Raw genomic sequence first — 17,404 nt, forward strand, 5'->3', positions numbered from 1 at the left:
TTCTTAGAGAAATATGAATGGTATTTACTATCTAGACTGTAAAATCACAAGTTGGCCCTGAAGCACTTTGAATGTATAATTAATCTCTTTTTGCCTCCTTTAGGGAAGGAAATGAACCAGGGGATAACATGAAGATCACGTACAATGAGTTGCTGTGTAAAGTCTGTCAGTTTGCCAATGTTCTTCAGGAGCAAGGTAAAATGGGAGTCCACAAAATATCTTCCACATATGAACATCCCAGTGACCATGATGGCCTGCTTTTCTCCTCCCAGGCTTGGAGGTGGGGTGGTGGAAGTAGAGGGATCATTCATGACCAAGGGCCGTGCTCCAAGGAAGTGCAGTTTGGGCAGCAGAGCCCATGCCTGCCCTCCCAGCTGGGAGTTGAAGAGGCTGGTGCGGCATTGTCCCCGACCTTATTTTGTGCTTCAGAGGTGTTTCAGGAGCTCTGGAGTTTTGTCAGAATAATTGTACTTTTTTTTGTGAACCCTTATGACTTAGCATCAGTATATACTGGATTTATGATGCTAGATTCCCACTTTAAATGTGTCAGCTAATGTGATACTATCTGGAAGATTCTTGGTTTTAGTAGATTTTTCGTTTTGTGCTTTTTAAACACAATATACAAGCCGTATCCTACTGAGATTTGCTCTCTACTTTTGGACCTTTTAAACTCAAAAGCTAGTCTCGCCATATTGCTTTGAACTTTATGACATTGTTCCTTAGCAAATATAGCAATTCTGGTCTGTTACGCTAGCTCAACAGTTGAAAACATTTTAAAATAGCGATGGGGAATAACTCAGCTTGGCAGCGAGAGGTAGGTTAGCGCAGGGATCTTTACAACAACTATACCAGAAAATGGCTTTGAAATGTTCTACAGAGAATGCCAGGAGACCAAAATGGAATTAAATATTTTTTATAGATTTTTGGTAAAAACATTCATACAGTAAGACAAAGAGACTAAGAGATATAAGTGAGGGGGGGAGGGGGATAGGTTTGGATGAAAGATTAGGAGGGGAGCAGCGGGGACTTATATATTACCTAGGTTCAGATAAGAGGTTCCTGAAGAAGGCAAGGATTCATATGACCAGCATGTGAATCCAAGTGAAGGACAATATTGTGACTCAAAACCAACTGGACACAAGAGAGGTTCAGTCTAGTAAAGAGCTGGAATGAGCCAGCGAGCTCGCTAGGCGCTAGCTAGCTAGCCAGCTAGCTCTAGAGCTCTAGAGAGAGAGAGTGCGAGCTTGGAACTTGGGGTAAACTGTACTTTTATACCCCATAGCGTAATCTGGGGCAGGAGCAAGGAGCTCTCTTCCTGAAATTTCTGGATTTCCATGCTGGGATTGCTGGGTTGAGCTGATTGATTTCTAAATATCGGGACAATAGGACCAATTGTCTTGTGATTAAATCAGGGGTAGCCTTAAATGGCTTGGGCAGAGTTTCTTTTATGAGTCTCTGTCCAGATATGTCATGTAGATTTGGCTGAGGCTTGAGTTGATCAGGGAAGGAGCAATTGTAAAGGAGTTGGTTGCTAAAGGCAGTGAGATGCAATCCTTATGGCAAGGAGTTTCCTAGAGCCTTTGTATTGTATCAACCTTGGCAGGGTGTAGTATTCAAAGATATGTCCATAAGGCTTCCAGTCTCTGCTGATTGGATTAACCCTTTCAGTGGTTTAATTTTGCTGACAGGCCTTTTTCACGCTTGGCCTGTTTCTGGTTTGGACACTCTGCTACACACAAATGGCTGCTGACATTTGCCAGTATATATATATATGAAGTAGAAATATATATAATGAACTAGAAAAATAATATTAAATCCATTATTCCATGAAGCGGGGTAGAAAGGGTAGGGCAACAGTTCCCCCCCTTGAAAACGACTGAGCGGAGCGATGGAGTTTTCACAATAAGGAAAAGAAGGATTCGGGAAGAGGGTTGCCTCAGTGGGTCTCCCTTCTTTATCAGAGCCCACCTCTCCTAGAAGCCTAAGTAACCATGGGGATGAATCCTTGCCTTCAGGAGTGAGTAAAGAACACATATCCTTATCATAGCATAACTAACTAAAATAATAATGGAGAACTTATCTAAATTCTTACAAATATGTATAAGGAAACTAATAAAACAACAAGGGAAGGGAAAGAAAAAGGGAGTATAACAATATTAAATCAAGCAGTTAACTAACTTTTCAGGAGAATAAGAAAAAGAAAGGAAATTGATAGGTGGAGAAAGCATTTAAACTGCAAGGTATACTTAATATTAATTAAAACCGGTTATATAAACACAAGGGAACAATAAACTTATGAAGGAGACATGCAGAAAGAAGGAAAACGGAAAATACATTCATGTATACAATTTGAAAAAGGCAATAATTATTTGACACAATACATAAACAAACCTACATTTTTATTAATCAGGAACCAATGTGTAAATGGCAAAACTGTTGAGAAGAGAACTTGAATAATGTTCGTGTTTTTGGCTCTGGAGCCTGTTGCAACAGTCCAGCAAACGGTACAAGTGAGTTCGTGGCAAAAGTTCTGCGTAGGCACCCCCTTTGCTGATGAAAAAGTGAACGAGGCGACAGCGATCAGCTGGAACAGTTGCGTAGTTGCAAACACTTTGGTGGGAGGGGTGCAAAGACAGGTTCCATAAAGCGACATTTGTAAAGTCCAGCAACAGTGAGGGTCTATTGCAATGGAGCTTGCTTGCTTGCTTCGGTTCCCTAATGGCGACAACTGGCATCTGGGTTCCTGTAGCTTAGGACTAAAAACGGTTAAGGTAGGGGCAGAGGCCGTTAAGGGCATGCCTGAAAAGGGAACTCCGTTTGCGAAGCGTTCCGTAAATAGCAGTGCTGAATGGAGGCTGCTACGTTAATGGCATAGCCTTCTAGACAGTAGTAAAATAGATTAAAACTTGGAATTTAACAAAAAAACCTTTGCGGTTGTGACACAGTTAAAAAATGGCCGAAACAAATACAATAATTTAGGCTAGCACCATAACTGAAAAAAAATTAAATTAGATCAGGGCAGGGTGTAGGCCTTATGGGTAGAAGGGCAAACACATGTACGGTAAGTTGGCTACAAATAAACTGCATCGCTTAAATTCGTTGCAGGTCCTGTAGGCACCAAGAAGTCTGAGCCTGCCTTCTAACGTGGGCTGGCTTGTAAGAATTATGGGCATGCATTTCTAATGTGAAGGCTAAATCAAAATTTATCAACAATGCATTGTGAATCAGTAATAATCATGAAAAAAACACATCAAATGTTTTGATAGAAGGAAAAATAAAAAGTAAAAGGCATTTCACTTTAGCCAAAAATAAAACAAAAACAGAGCAAAAACAAATCCAAAGAGGTGGGGCTGGTAATCTGGAGCTTCTTGCTACAGTTGGGGAAAAAAGTTAATCCCTTTCACCCCCTTTATCTGTGTAAGATCAGTTAATCAGGTGGATGAGTCTTGTAGTCTCTTATCACTTGAAGGTGTGGTTCAGTATTGGCTATGTCCCATTTCTAAAGCAGTTTGGAAACAGAGAGCTCGCCTTAGATTTCCCAAGAATAACTGCCTTTGAAACTGGAGGCTCTACTTTTGAGCTGTAGTCAGAGATTACAGAATTTAAAAGGTTCAAACATGTTTCCCAATTCTCTTTCTTTCCTTCAGCTGTAACAAGGATAATTAAAGTGCTCTTTCTTGGCACTAGATTTTTGTCAGACATTCTAGGTTCCTTGGAACAGCTATCTTATTCCTGTTTTGTTCTGTCACTGAGGCTTGCCTTTCCAGGGGCATCTGCAACCAACTGTACTCTATCTGGAGTCCTGAGTTCAGAACTTTGCACATTCTCAGAGGCTATTATGACTTCTTTTGGTCTTTACTTTGAGGAAACTGAAGCAGCAAGCATCCTCTCATCTCCTTGAGAAGGAGGGGGACTTGGGAGTGGCTCAGCTTTACTGGCTTCATTATTTTTCCTGTTGCTTTCTTCTTTAAATTTTATTTTAATTTCTGCACTTTGTAAATCAACTTTCATTTGAGCAGTTTCTGCCTTGTAGGTTTTTAACTCTGACTTAATTCTACCAAATTCACTCTGGGTTTGCATTTGGTCTTTGAGACAAGCTGTTACTTTTTCTCCAAGCTCCGATAGCTCTTGTTGAGCTGTTTAATTTCCAAATCTTGTTTCCTAATGCAGTGTTCCAAATGTTTAATCTTATTTTGCCTCCTAATGAGACTCTCCAGTTTCTCAATCTTGTGTTGCCAACTTTCCCATTCTCTCTTAGGGGAATCTGGGAGAACGTGTGTAGGTCTCTGGGTCTGGGTGGCAGGCTTCTCTAGCCCTTGGATTCCTATTCCTGCCTTTATTTCAACTCTCTGCCAGTGATCACTGGTGGTCTCTGGCTGGAGCCTTGTGGAACCTGCGCATCCCTAGCAAGAATTACCTAATTCTTCGGAATGGGTGAGAGAGAGCACAGGTTTGGGCCCCTTCTGGGCCTGTTTCTCCAGGACATTAGGGAGAGAATTAAATCAAGATTTCTGTGGGCTGCTTGTCACATAGGGTCATGTCTGTATCTAGGTCCCTTAGCTTAGCCCAGATTTCTGCTCTTATGGCAGGGTTATGCCAAGGGGACTCCCTGGGTTCTAACACTTGCTGGGGAGCTGAGGAATCACTCTGTGACTCAGGCCTGTCCTGGAAATTATGTCCGAGGAAGCCCAAGAGTCCCTCGGGGTGAACGGAGGCAACTACTGCCGTTTGCATGTTCAATTGTTGTTTGAGGGCAGCTATTTCGTGGAGACAGGCGGCATGACTGACCTCTCGTTTCTGTGCCTTGTTCTCCAGGGCCATGAAACGTGCCGCATTGTGGGTATTATATAATTGCTCTTTGAGTCTTAGAAGTTCCTGGTCTCGGTCAGCAAGGAGCTGACATTTGCCAGTATATATATATATTGTATGAACTAGAAAAATCATATTAAATCTTTTATTCCATAAAGCAGGGTAGAAAGGGTAGGGCAACAGGTCCAGGTATTAAACTTAAACATTGTATATTTAATCTGATAAAACTCTAGATTTAACAGTGTTTGCCTCCTCACTGTTCGGGATTCTCACACGTTCATTAATTTCGAAAATGTATACTAATATTTATTAATTAATTAAATGTATAATTAATATTGATTAATTAATTATATTTTTATCTTGCCTTCCTGGCTAAAGCAAGGTTCAGAGTGGCTAACAGTGTGAAAACCATAAATAACCTATATCTAATTAAAATATTAAATTATTAATAAAGTTACATCACCTGATCATGGGTTCCAGATGTATGATTTCTGATTTATACCCAGCATGAGGAGCCACAGAACATTCACTTTCCTTTTTGGGTCTTACTCATTCTGTTAAAATAGAAGGACTTGGAACAGCACTGTTGGTTGGTAGAATGATGTTTCAGTCCTAGGTAGGCACTAAGACCCAAATGGAGCATTCTAAAACAAAGACGGTCCAGCATGTGGTGAATGGGTTTAACAATTTTGGAGTTTTTGTTTCTTTTGGTGAGACAAAGTATAGTTGATTAGTCTGAGAAACACCATCTCTCTTTTTTTTCCACAGGTGTGAAGAAAGGAGATAGAGTTTCTATCTACATGCCAATGATTATTGAACTGGTGATAGCTATGCTGGCTTGTGCCAGAATTGGAGCACTTCATTCCATTGTGGTAGGAATTTTTGGTGTCAGTTCTGCCATGAACTGCCTATTGAAATGGACTGCAGCCGCAGTAGATAACTAGTGGAATAAAGCTGGTTACTTAATTTGATGTTTCTGATTTGTTTGTTTTTTGGTTTGGAATCTTCCTTTTGACTGAGCCGATGCTAGTGTAACCATTTTATGTTTTCAGGGAGAACCTCAGCGGGCTGGGTAGTCTTTTTGGGGAATTTGTGCTCTCACTTCTTGGTGATGCTTTAGGCTTCCTCTCTAGTTTCAGTGATCTTTACTATAGAGACTAGGGGGAATTCCTACAACCATTTTTTTCCAGTTCCTTAGGGGTGGGAAATTTGGGCTTGAAATTTCTACCCTGGGCAGGTAAATTGTGGCAGTCAATCTTTCTGGGAACCTTGTATTTCATCACTAAAATTTGGATTGAGAAACGGCTGAAAAAATTCCAAGAGGCTTTAAGATTCCCCACAGCACAAATGTGAAAATTACTAGTTAGTCTGGAGTGCTAGTACTGAGAGTGTTCCTGTTTGCAACTGTAATTAAAAATGGTTTCATTTCAGTGACTGAATTGAGTGATTGTGTTGTCTTGTCAGTTCGCAGGTTTTTCATCAGAATCTCTTTGTGAGAGGATTCTTGATTCTCACTGTTCTCTTCTCATTACTGCAGGTAAAAAGCCTCCTCTAAATCTAGTTATCAAAATACTTCAAGCTTTAGGATTAACAGTTAATGAGGAAAAAGACATTCAAGCAACTGGATTTTTTTTTAGGGGAAGAGGGAGAAGGGGATGATGGGTAGCATGTTTAAGCCTTGCTTTGCATCCAGGTTGGCTCTGAAAGCAGACTTCATTAACCCAACAGCCCTTTACCATGTAGTAGTACATAACAATATACAATTCAGACAATGCAACTTGTGGAACTCTAATGAAGAAACAAAGTCTTGCTTCTAGGTAGAAGTGAACCCTCACCAGTACTAGAAAAATTATATTCTTCAGAGATCCATGCGTTCAAGAAGAGGAAATGGATAATTAAAGGATGGAACCTTTGCCCTCATTCCAAACCTGAAGCGCTGAGTTGCACTTCTCTCCCCAAACCTCCTGCTGACCTAGCTTCTCTACTGTTAAAGTACTATTCCTTGGAAGCTCTTGGTAGTTATTGATGATGTTGTATTAAAACAGTATCCTACTTTTTTATTCGGTGACTCCCTCAGATGTTTATTGCCAACATGTATTTGAAATTGATTGTTTATTAGCCTTGCTTTTAACGCTGCTTTGGGGATGGTGATGTTAGACATTCCACTTCGGCTGCCATACTGAAATAATAATAATAAAAAGCCCCGCGGCATTTTTGTGATGTCTAGTAACTTGGCAGTTGCAACTGTGCCTTTTAGTTTCCTAAGAAAGTATTTTTTAAGAGCTTACATATTAGACCTTTGGCAGTTGCCCCATATTTTTATGTCCCAGTGATGACTCTGTTAAAGAACCAATTCATGGCAAAGGGCTGTTTGGGCCATGCAGATTTCTGGTTGCTCCCTAAAGAATATTCCAAGTATTGTTCACTTGAGCCCCTTCCATGGATGAAGTTTTACTGATTTCCTCAGAGGCATCTATTGATTGTCTTTATTTGCAAACTTTCCTTTAAGTTAATTTAATTGTTTATACTCTTTTTTCTTTTCTTTAAGTCCATATGGTTCCTTTTCTTTTAACTACCTTCAAGTTCTTGCAGGCTGCTCTGGAAAGCCAGTTTAATGATTTACTTTCCATTTTGTAGATGCCTTTTATAGAGGTGATAAGCTAATTAACCTGAAGCAGATAGCAGATGAAGCCTTGCAGAAATGTAAAGACAAGTAAGTCCATTGGAATGAAGTGGTTCCTGTTGGAAGCTTCTGCTTTTGTGTAGATGTAAATGTTGGCAGTTACGATCTTTAAAATGCCATAGCTCAGTGGTATGGATGGATATTTGGGAAAAAATTACAGAAATTCTATTAACCTTTTGCTCTTGTGAGAGGCTCTTTTGAAAGCACCTATAACTGCTTTAGGCAGTCGTTTTCATTTGATCAGTTAGCTGCTTATAAATCAGGAGGAGACGGTGTTCTAGCATAAAATACTGTTAATGGTTAATTGGAACAGAGAAGTAAACATGCTCCCATATCAGTAAAAACTATATAGAGATAAAATGTGACTTAACATGGCTCAATTCAGACATCATCACAAACTAGGAGTGCCTGATGGCTGCCCAGCAATCCTGGGAACTTTGAGGGCAAGGCAAGAGGCAGATGCAGCATTGGGCTGTTTGCTGACATCACTGCTAGGTTTTTGCCTGGACATGATGTCAACATATAGATGAATGTTATTTCTACCTCCCACTGTTTCTCCTGCAAGACTAGGAGGCAAGATTGGGGGTGGGGCTTAAACCTGAAGCAGGCATTGGCAAGCCTACCTCAAACCATGGTTAAGGAAGCTTAACTTAGGCTGTTTCCGCACAGCCCAATACACTGTCCCTAGGGCGCTGTTTACACAGCTGTTATTGCTGCATTGCAGCAGTGCTGTGCTCGTGCCGCCCAAGTGGTGTGAAGACGCCGCTTTTGAACCTCGCTCAGGGAGCGAGGGTTTTCAAAAGCAGCGTCTTCCTGCCAGGGCGGTGCGACCCCCCAGGGGTCGGAGGGCAGTGTGGGCGTGTCTTTCCAGCCATGCAGAGCTGCGTAGGAAGGAAAGGTAAGTGCCTCGCAAACACCCTGGGCAGCTCTGTGCAGAGCCGCCCCTGCAGGCATCAGCAGCACTGGGACTGCCCGCACGGGACTGTGTGAGCAGTTTGTCAATGGATGCAACGTGCACAATCACTGCAGAAATAAACGCGCTGCATCAACCGCTTATTATTATCAATATTCCAACAAACATTAAAGTGCAAAAACCAACTGTGCAATGATGACATACAACTCAATACGATATACCACATAAATCACAATAGCAGCTCTTTGGTGTCGTCTTCAACAGTTCTCTTAATTTCTCAGTCCATATACATACTAGGACGAAATCTCTCTCATGAAGACTATCAACCAATTTCAACGTGCTGCGTTCCCTGTATTCCGTCAACCTGACTTGTTGTACATCTGGTGAATAAGCGGACTGGTCTTGGCCAAGTCCGATCGACCCAATGTATACACAATTAACGGATCGCGCTATTGTAACCGTTTTCGATTCGATCTTCTTCAGATTATGATTTAAATTCGACAGTCTTGGTTGGGATAATCCAGGGGTAGGGAACCTGCGGCTCTCCAGATGTTCAGGAACTACAATTCCCATCAGCCCCTACCAGCATGGCCAATTGGCCATGCTGACAGAGGCTGATGGGAATTGTAGTTCCTGAACATCTGGAGAGCCGCAGGTTCCCTACCCCTGGGATAATCCTTCAAGGTGATATAATCTGAAGAAGATCGAATCGAAAACAGTTACAATAGCGCGATCCGTTAATTGTGTATACATTGGTCGATTGGACTTGGCCAAGACCAGTCCGCTTATCCACCAGACATACAACAAGTCAGGTTGAACGCAGCACGTTGAAATTGGTTGATAGTCTTCATGAGAGAGATTTCGTCCTAGTATGTATATGGACTGAGAAATTAAGAGAACTGTTGAAGACGACACCAAAGAGCTGCTATTGTGATTTATGTGGTATATTGTATTGAGTTGTATGTCATCATTGCACAGTTGGTTTTTGCACTTTAATTCACTGTTTGCACTTTAATGTTTGTTGGAATATTGATAATAATAAGCGATTGATGCAGCGCGTTTGTTTCTGCAGTGACTGTGTGAGCAGTCCCGATGCTCCACGACTTTATTTAAGCAGGTGGGAGTCTGCTGCTCTGGCCATGCGGAAACGGCCTTAGTGTAATTTACAAACCAAATTTTGTGATTGGCTAGCAAACCAGAATTGGAAACCATAGCATGGAGGGCTCTTTTTCGTGAGTTATAGTTTTAACCAAATATGGTTTACTGTCATGGCCTACTTGAAGAACCAAAGTTACAGCTGCTATGTGGAGGTCGCTGAACCTAGAGATAGGCATGCTGAACAGATGGAAAGTAGGAACAGACTTGTAAACTTAGGATGCCTGACTGTTCAGAAGAGTGAACTCCATGATGTAGATTTTAAAAAATGATTAATGATGTAAGCCATGACTTTGTGTGATTTTGAAATGACCTACTGATGCCTGAGATAAATTTGCTGTAATGCAACTGGTAAACTGCCTCCACCCCCAACAACTTTGCTACCCAGACCTTTTTTATCATGTTGATTAACATACTTTTTTATACCATAAACACTCATTTCTTCACTCTAGAGAAAGATTTCCCAATGATTGCAGTAGAAGGGGAGCTACAGGCAGATCAGTGGACCATTTTGCCCAATACTTGGCAGGTGCCCCCAACCTTATATTCTGTTTTACACTGGTCTATGATTTTGGAAGAATCTGAATTCATACTGACAGAACTTAATTTCCACTTCCTGATTTGAGATCCCCCCCCCCCCTTGGATAAAAATGGCAAGCGGCTTATACATGTAGTCAGCTTGCAGAGTGGCTACAAAGGTCCCTGATGTCTTGAAATCCTGTATTTACCTTTAGGGAGGGTGTAGCAAAAATGTTTTCATAATTTTGAAAGTGGATGTTGGTCTCTGCAGATTGGGGCATTCACTCAGGTTAGGACCTCCAATGTTTGCAGCGAGACTCTGATATCCCTGCTGCTTTGTAATTGCTCTTATTCAGCTATGTATAGCAACGCACCCTGCATTGTCTGCTGAGTAAAGCTGGAAGGGCATTTATCAGTTGATTTGTAGAACCACATGTTTTTTGTAGTAGATTTCGTCTTGGCTTAACACTGTGGTTTCTCTTATAGACTGAAGTTTTCTTGAACCGGAATATCCTCCTTCATTCATGTTTTTCTACCTATGATTCAAGCTAATGATTTCACTTTTCTTCCCCTTGTAGGGATGCTCCTCTGCAAAGGTGCATTGTGGTCAAGCATTTAGGGAGGGAAGAACTGTTATCAGATGGGCCCAGCAGCAAATCCCCACCTCTTAAGAGACTCTGTCAAAGTGTACAGGTGGGTGGCTTTGTTTAATTTGTCCTAAAGATCTGTTTGAGATTTAAATACACACTGCTTTTGAGAGAGGCTCTAAGTCTTCTTACTGTGGGGATTTCAGGTATCGTTATGGAGAACTTGATTGTCAAGTCGCAATTTAGTGTTTTGAAATGCAACTCTGTCTCACATAGCATTTGTATTGCATCTGTGTGTGATATGATTGTGTAACTCTCTGAAGCACCTGTTCATTAGTACCTGTAAAGTTACTGGTGACAGGAGCTGTCCAATTAATTTTGCTTTTGATTATTTTTCTCTTTCTAGGGTGAGAAATGTCAAAAGAGTGCTCATAAAAAGAAAGCAAAGCAGTAAACATGAACAAGGCTATTTTTCTCCTTCTGTGGCCTGCTATTTTCTTATGTTCCAAAACCTTATTTCAATTTTAATGTAATTTTTAATTCATCTACAGCGTTTAATCATCATTTGTTTCATATCTGAACAGTCACTTATCAAAACAGGTGCAAAGCTAAAAGTTGGCACACTTTATTTTAAACATTTGTGTGCTACCTTTCCCCTCAGATATGGTGTGCAGAGCAGCAAGCATCAAAACGTTAAAATATTTTAAACATTAAAGCAGCATTTAAGTTAAGGCATTTGTGGGTTGCCACCTGTGGGTTGCCATCAAACAACAGAGACACCCAAATCAGAAACCCTAAAGATTACTGGAGTAGACAGGTAGGTTCATATGGGAGAAGGTTCTTCTTCATGTAAGTAGGCCCCAAGCCATGTAGGACTTTGAAGGTCTTTCCCACATCTTGAATTGATCCCGAAAGCAAATTAGAAGTCATTGTAGACTTCCAGTCAGTGTAGCTTCCAGACTGTCTTCAAGGGAAGCCACACATTCAGCATATGCAGTAATCTAATCTAGATGTTGGCAGGGCATACACTACAGGGAAAGACTTTTGTAGTGACACATACTCAAGATAGACTTGTTACCAGAAAGGTACTTTTCACATTTCTTCCTTGGAACTAGTGAACTGAAGTCTTATTTCATGAAAACAGGCAGTATTCAGACAGACAGCAAGCCACACCAACTGTATGATAACATGGAAGGGTATAGGAGTTCCTTTTCTAATCTGCTAGGATGTGGCAGTGCTTGCAGAATGCAAACTACTTACACGTGTGTATTTATTCATTCCAGGGTGTTCTCTTCTTTCCACAAAAGAATAAAAGGAATTTATATGTGCAAAGGACAGGCATTTCCAGCCCAGCAGTGGTACCTTCCTGTACCATTATGTTTGCACGGATCTTCTGCTATTGTTTTAGAACTAGGAGCTCTAATGACCCTAGTTCTGATAAAAGAAGCAACTTTATTAGTGGAGCTGGAAAACTACTAGGTAGAAATCAATCTTGGCAGCAATACTCCACATTGCCAGCCAGGCTGTCTGGGTTGCTCCCAGTTGCTTATGCCCATTTTATCATAAATGTGATATGTCAATATTGTCAATATTGACTCCTATGTCAATATTGCCTCCTACAAAACACCCTTCTAGTTTCAGATCTGCTTTGTTAATACCCAGTGCTAACTGTTATCTCCTGTCATAGCTCCAGGGGAATGTGTGTGTTTTGGCAAGTTTCCATGAGCACAGAGGTCTCCAGAGCCTGGCTTCTGTGTTAGAGACTGTTCTGTAGGACAGTATATTCACAGCCTTGTCACAGCCAAGTGACCCTCTTTCCAGAGAATTTTCCATGCAGGTGTACCTTAATGCCCACTGTGAGCAATTCTTGGGCCAAGAGTTGATCAACAACTTTGAGTTGTTGACTTTGATCTCATTCTCACTGAACAGGTAAACTGATAAACCTGGATTGTAGCACGTCAGAAAAGGTTTACATGGTTGAATGCTTATCAGTACAAAAAGCATCAGCTTTCTCCATGACACTTCAGCTTTCTATGTATCACAAAATTATTTTGTGAAGAAGCAATGTGTTGCGTAACCCCGCTTGCCTTGTGAAATGGTACAATCTGTACACAAGCATACTATCTCAGTAAGTACTCGGTTTTTGGTGTTGGCAAAACTCATAAGAGCCCTGCTGGACCAAACCAATGGACCAGATATTTAATAACTAGACTCCATCTAGTCCATCATCCCTTTCCACACACCGGCCAACCAGTTTCAATGCAGGGCCAACAAATAGCCCTTGGAGGCTGATACTTTCTCTTATTGTCTCAGAATATGGAGGGTCCCTTTATTCACTGTGACTAATAGCTACTGATGGACCTCACTGTGACTAATAGCTACTGATGGACCTACACCGCCCAGAGCCCCTCGGGGATTGGGCGGTATAAAAATCCAAATAATAAATAAATAAATAAATATCTTTCATGAACTGGTCTTTCACCTTTTTACAGCCATCCATGCTGTTGACCATTACTTACTTGTTGAGTAAAGAAATATTACCTTTTTTCTGTCCATTACATTGAAATATCCCTTTACTAGCCTCATAGCAATTCCTTTTGTGGGTTCCAGCAACAATTTAGGAGCCCCTTTTCCTATGTCTTCATCCCATAGTACCTCTGTAACACTTTAAGCTCAGGTTATGCAGGTATTCACTGTGCCATTGTGAGCCAATTGAGGCTGGCAATTATCAGATGGCAGCACCTGTGTCATGCCCCCCTCCTCTCCCACATAATGCCAATCTTGTTAGTTAATTTATTTTATTTCTACCACACAGCTTTCCTGGTAAAGCTGGCCAAGAGTGGCTTCCACCAGTTGTACATATAAAATAAATATTACAGATATTTAATAACACAATTCAACCTACTATTATTAAACCCTAAATTATAAATGTTACACTTGTAAATGTTACATGAGTTTGTCTTTTTGGATGGAGCCACAGGAAAAAAGCTCCACATTGTTTGTGTAATGTGTGAAACGTTCCCACAGATGCGGTCACTTCTCTGACACTTGTTTCCTGTCAGTTACGTTTAATTTGCTATTGCTCCCTTACTAGCTTCTTGTCTAGCAAGTCAAAAGGGGAGGGCTAAATATATTGTAGTAAATAAATCAGTTGCCTTTTTGAATTCCTGTTGGTCCCTTCCTTTTTCACCCAAAGTCCCCATACTCGTTGCCCCATTAGACATGTTTGTAGTGTGGAAATTAAGATGTTGGCAATATTTTTAAGTGGCAAGTCTTGATCCAATAGGCTTCTTACAGCTTATGGTACAGGATTTTTTCTTGGGGAAACAATAATTGTGTGAGGATGCTTTGTTCTTCTTTTCAGTCTCATTGGTATAACTGACAGAAACATTTCCAGAAGCCTTTCATTTGTCAAGGTGGGGTGTAGTGAGCAGCTAGAAGGAATATCTCCCCTGTTTTCACTACTGCAGGGTGTAGTAACATGCTTATACCACCACTGAAAGCCTTGATGTAGTTTATAGAGTGTTAAAAGTTGTGCATGTTCATCTAGCAGCCTGCCCTACCCCAAAGGTAAGCTTCTTGTAGACTGAGTTAAGGCATTGATTTCTCTGGTCATAAAGTGCACAAATAAAGGAAGTGAGGTATGAAAATATTTGTAGCCTCCTTACCAGCAGGAGTAAGGAAACTTTCCTAACTGTCATGACAGGATGACTATCCAGGAGAAACCCAAGCCTGTGAAGCTAAATGGTGAAAAGTGAACAGAAGCTAGTTGGGAAGTATCCCCCCCCCTTCCTCTAGGCCACACAGCCTGCCAGTTATCATTGTCTCAATGGTTTCTGGATTCAGTCAAGATAAAGTTTGATAGCAAGGTGGGATATATATCGGAAAATATATATGGAAGGTTCATGTTTCTTGTTTAAGACAGTGCGTGATTAAGGAATTAGTGGTAAGTTGCATGGTAGAATGATGTTCTATCATGTAAAATGCACAACTAATATCTGTGCCAATAAGGGTTTTTGATTACTCATTAGCACCGCTACATGCGTTCCTTTGCTTTGCTTTAGTTCCCCACTGGTTATGCTTTTTCATTTTGCACAGTCATCTCCATTCAGAGACTAATAGGTTAATTCGGCAATATTCCTGTACTCTTGCTTAATCTCCAGGCTAGTGGCCCAACCATTGCTTTTGTGGATTTTGTATGCAGGAAGAAAATCCTGAAATAGAACCAGCCAAGAAGAAGAGCAAGGCATTCATTAGTTACAGCCTCTGGCTCAGACCCCACTTTGCTGTTCTCTGGCTTCCTAGAAGAAGAGCTTTTGCAACCGTACAATGCGCTCCCTGTTGGGCCCTTGCATCAGCATAGTTCAGTCCTATGCCAGCTTAGCATAAAATTGAGTGGGAGCCCTATGCAACTTCGCTGCTTCTCAAATCTTATATCCTCTTTGTGGATTTTTAACAGGAAAAAAAGGCTGAGAGCTCAAAGAAAGTCCATCCCAAGGTATTTACTGTGTAGCAGAAGCTTTATCTCAACATTCCTCTCCTCTGCTTTCCCCTTTCAGCACTCCTCTCTTAACCGTGCTCCCTCTTTCACTCTCTTCACAGCAATGTGTGGCCTTCTAACCACGTGTCCTGCAGTTGCATGCTAGTTGTAGACATCACTGTCCCAAAGGATGGAAGGGCATGGCAGGATACATGCCACTGCCCTGGGATTATTGCAGAGGGACAGTGACTTTGTTGTAGTACTAACATTTCTTTTTTAGAATATCCTGTTATCTGAAAAATGTAAATCAGATTTGAAATGCAGCTGTATAAGGTGTGTCTATGGAGGCATTTGTGTGCTGTCTCTTAATTAAGCTGGAGCTGCTTGAAATGGGAATGTATAATGCACAGCATGTGTATGCTGGACCTCTTGGGAGTTCTGTGCTTGGATCCATTTCTTCAGCCCAAGACAGTTCTCATGAGTCTATGAACAAGCATTCTGGTGCTTTCCTCCTGGCAGTTGAACCAACTCTGCTTCAGCTGGTGTCATACAAAAATGGCGGCGTCTAGTTGGCAACAGGGTGAAATGTGGCTCTAGGCCAGAGGTCTGCAACCTGCAGCTCTCCAGATGTTCATGGACTACAAATCCCATCAGCCCCTGCCAGCGTGGCCAATTGGCCATGCTGGCAGGGGCTGATAATTATGATCCCATGAACATCTGGAAAGCTTTTGATTCTGGAAGCTCTCGGCTTATGTATTAGTGCTTAGCTGGCAAAGCATTAATCCAATCAAAACAGTTGCTAGTGCTAAGCTTCTCTGAAGCAAAGTTAGATTGAGTCACCTTTCAACACACAATACTGACTTTTCCCATTGGTTCTTCAGTTCAAAGAGAGTTCTGTTGCTAATCCATGTTAAACCAATTGTAGATACCCTTTTTTTCAACTGTTTTTCCGAAAGTTTAATGCTATGCCTGTTTGGAGAAAAGACAGTGATCTCTTTATAGCACTCAAATGTGGGCAACGCATGTATGCTGCCTCAATAGGAATGCACAAGGCATCTTGTCAGCACAGATATGCATGGCATGGAGATTGCTTGCGACATTACTAGACCACACAAAGAGATACAGCTCCCACAAATAAGCAGATAAATCAGCTTAATTCTTGGCACAATCTACCTTGGATTATGCAGTTCCTTTATATATATATATATATATATATTTATATTTATATGGATCTCATTTGTATGGGAGCTTGTGCCCTAAAAAGTTTTGTTGTTGTTTAAGGTGTTACTGGACTTGAATTTTGTTCTGCTGCTATAGACTAACCCTGCTATCCACCTGAAACTATTCAAACGATTGTTTCCTTGGTACATTAATGCATCCAATTCTCCCCCACCTAAAAAAGCTACACCCTTTATAAATGAGAATAAGAGGAAATGAGAAGACTTCATAGTGGAAGAAAAGGGATAATGGTAATAAGAGAGTCAGTCACTACTACTGGTTCCCTAGCCTGGACTTCAGAGTCAGCCACCAGTATGGCCACCATGAATGCAAATTTCTGTTGCCCAGTTGTATGTGGCCCTCTCAGTGCAAGCACCACGCACATGCACATCTCATTGTACTTGCATTGCATAGTCATCTGTTCTAGGTCAGCAGGTTCTGCACCAAGTGGATATCAGTCTAGCTACAAATAGTGAGCGTCTGCTGTCTGCATCCCCACCTCCCTTGCTGAGGAACAGTCTTGCTACTTGTGCAGCTCACTGGAAAAAGGGTGTTGAACTATTGGTTAATGTCTATTTAAAGACCTTTAGTAACTGTAATATAGGAGTATGGTGCTATACAGGTTTTGAGTTCCATTATTGTTCAGCCTTAGGGAGTGGCTAATTGCAGGGGGAGGCGCTTTATAACCCATAGGTTTTATTGTTATGGGAGTGTAAAAAGATAGTGTCATACCTGTATGCTTTCAGGGAGGTGAATTGCTTCTTTCCAAAAGTTTACAGCTGTTGGTAATGAAGGCTGGGCCACAAAAGGATGGGGGAACCCCACAGAAACCTGCCTGCGGATATCCTGTTCCTGGTTGCAGGAGTCCTGCCACTGTTTGGAAATGATGGCATTTTAAATTTGACTCCTTGGGCTCGAACTTTCAAAGAAGATTTCTTAAATCCAGTGATAATTGGGAGCAGGTATTTCTGCACTTGTCAAAAAGAGAAAAAGTTCATTTTGCAGTGCTAGCTGCTAGACGTTAATGCCCTTCACAGATA

The 17,404-nt window shown here is 41.2% G+C and overlaps 1 protein-coding gene across 2 annotated transcripts in view; it reads left to right on the forward strand.

Moving 5' to 3' along the window:
* ACSS2 (acyl-CoA synthetase short chain family member 2) overlaps positions 1–17,404 on the forward strand; it is a 49,278-nt gene that overhangs the window by 16,462 nt on the left and 15,412 nt on the right. The window contains exons 3-8 of one of the 2 annotated variants that reach the window (XM_048495923.1): positions 104–195; positions 5,578–5,681; positions 6,274–6,346; positions 7,447–7,522; positions 10,658–10,772; positions 15,126–15,164. In XM_048495923.1, the coding sequence (XP_048351880.1) occupies positions 104–195; positions 5,578–5,681; positions 6,274–6,346; positions 7,447–7,522; positions 10,658–10,772; positions 15,126–15,164 (499 nt within the window). The remainder of the gene's footprint in view (positions 1–103; positions 196–5,577; positions 5,682–6,273; positions 6,347–7,446; positions 7,523–10,657; positions 10,773–15,125; positions 15,165–17,404) is intronic. The other variant, XM_048495924.1, reaches the window with a different exon arrangement.

Source organism: Sphaerodactylus townsendi, linkage group LG05, assembly GCF_021028975.2.
Source record: "Sphaerodactylus townsendi isolate TG3544 linkage group LG05, MPM_Stown_v2.3, whole genome shotgun sequence".
In the NCBI taxonomy this organism is placed as follows: Eukaryota; Metazoa; Chordata; class Lepidosauria; order Squamata; family Sphaerodactylidae; genus Sphaerodactylus; species Sphaerodactylus townsendi.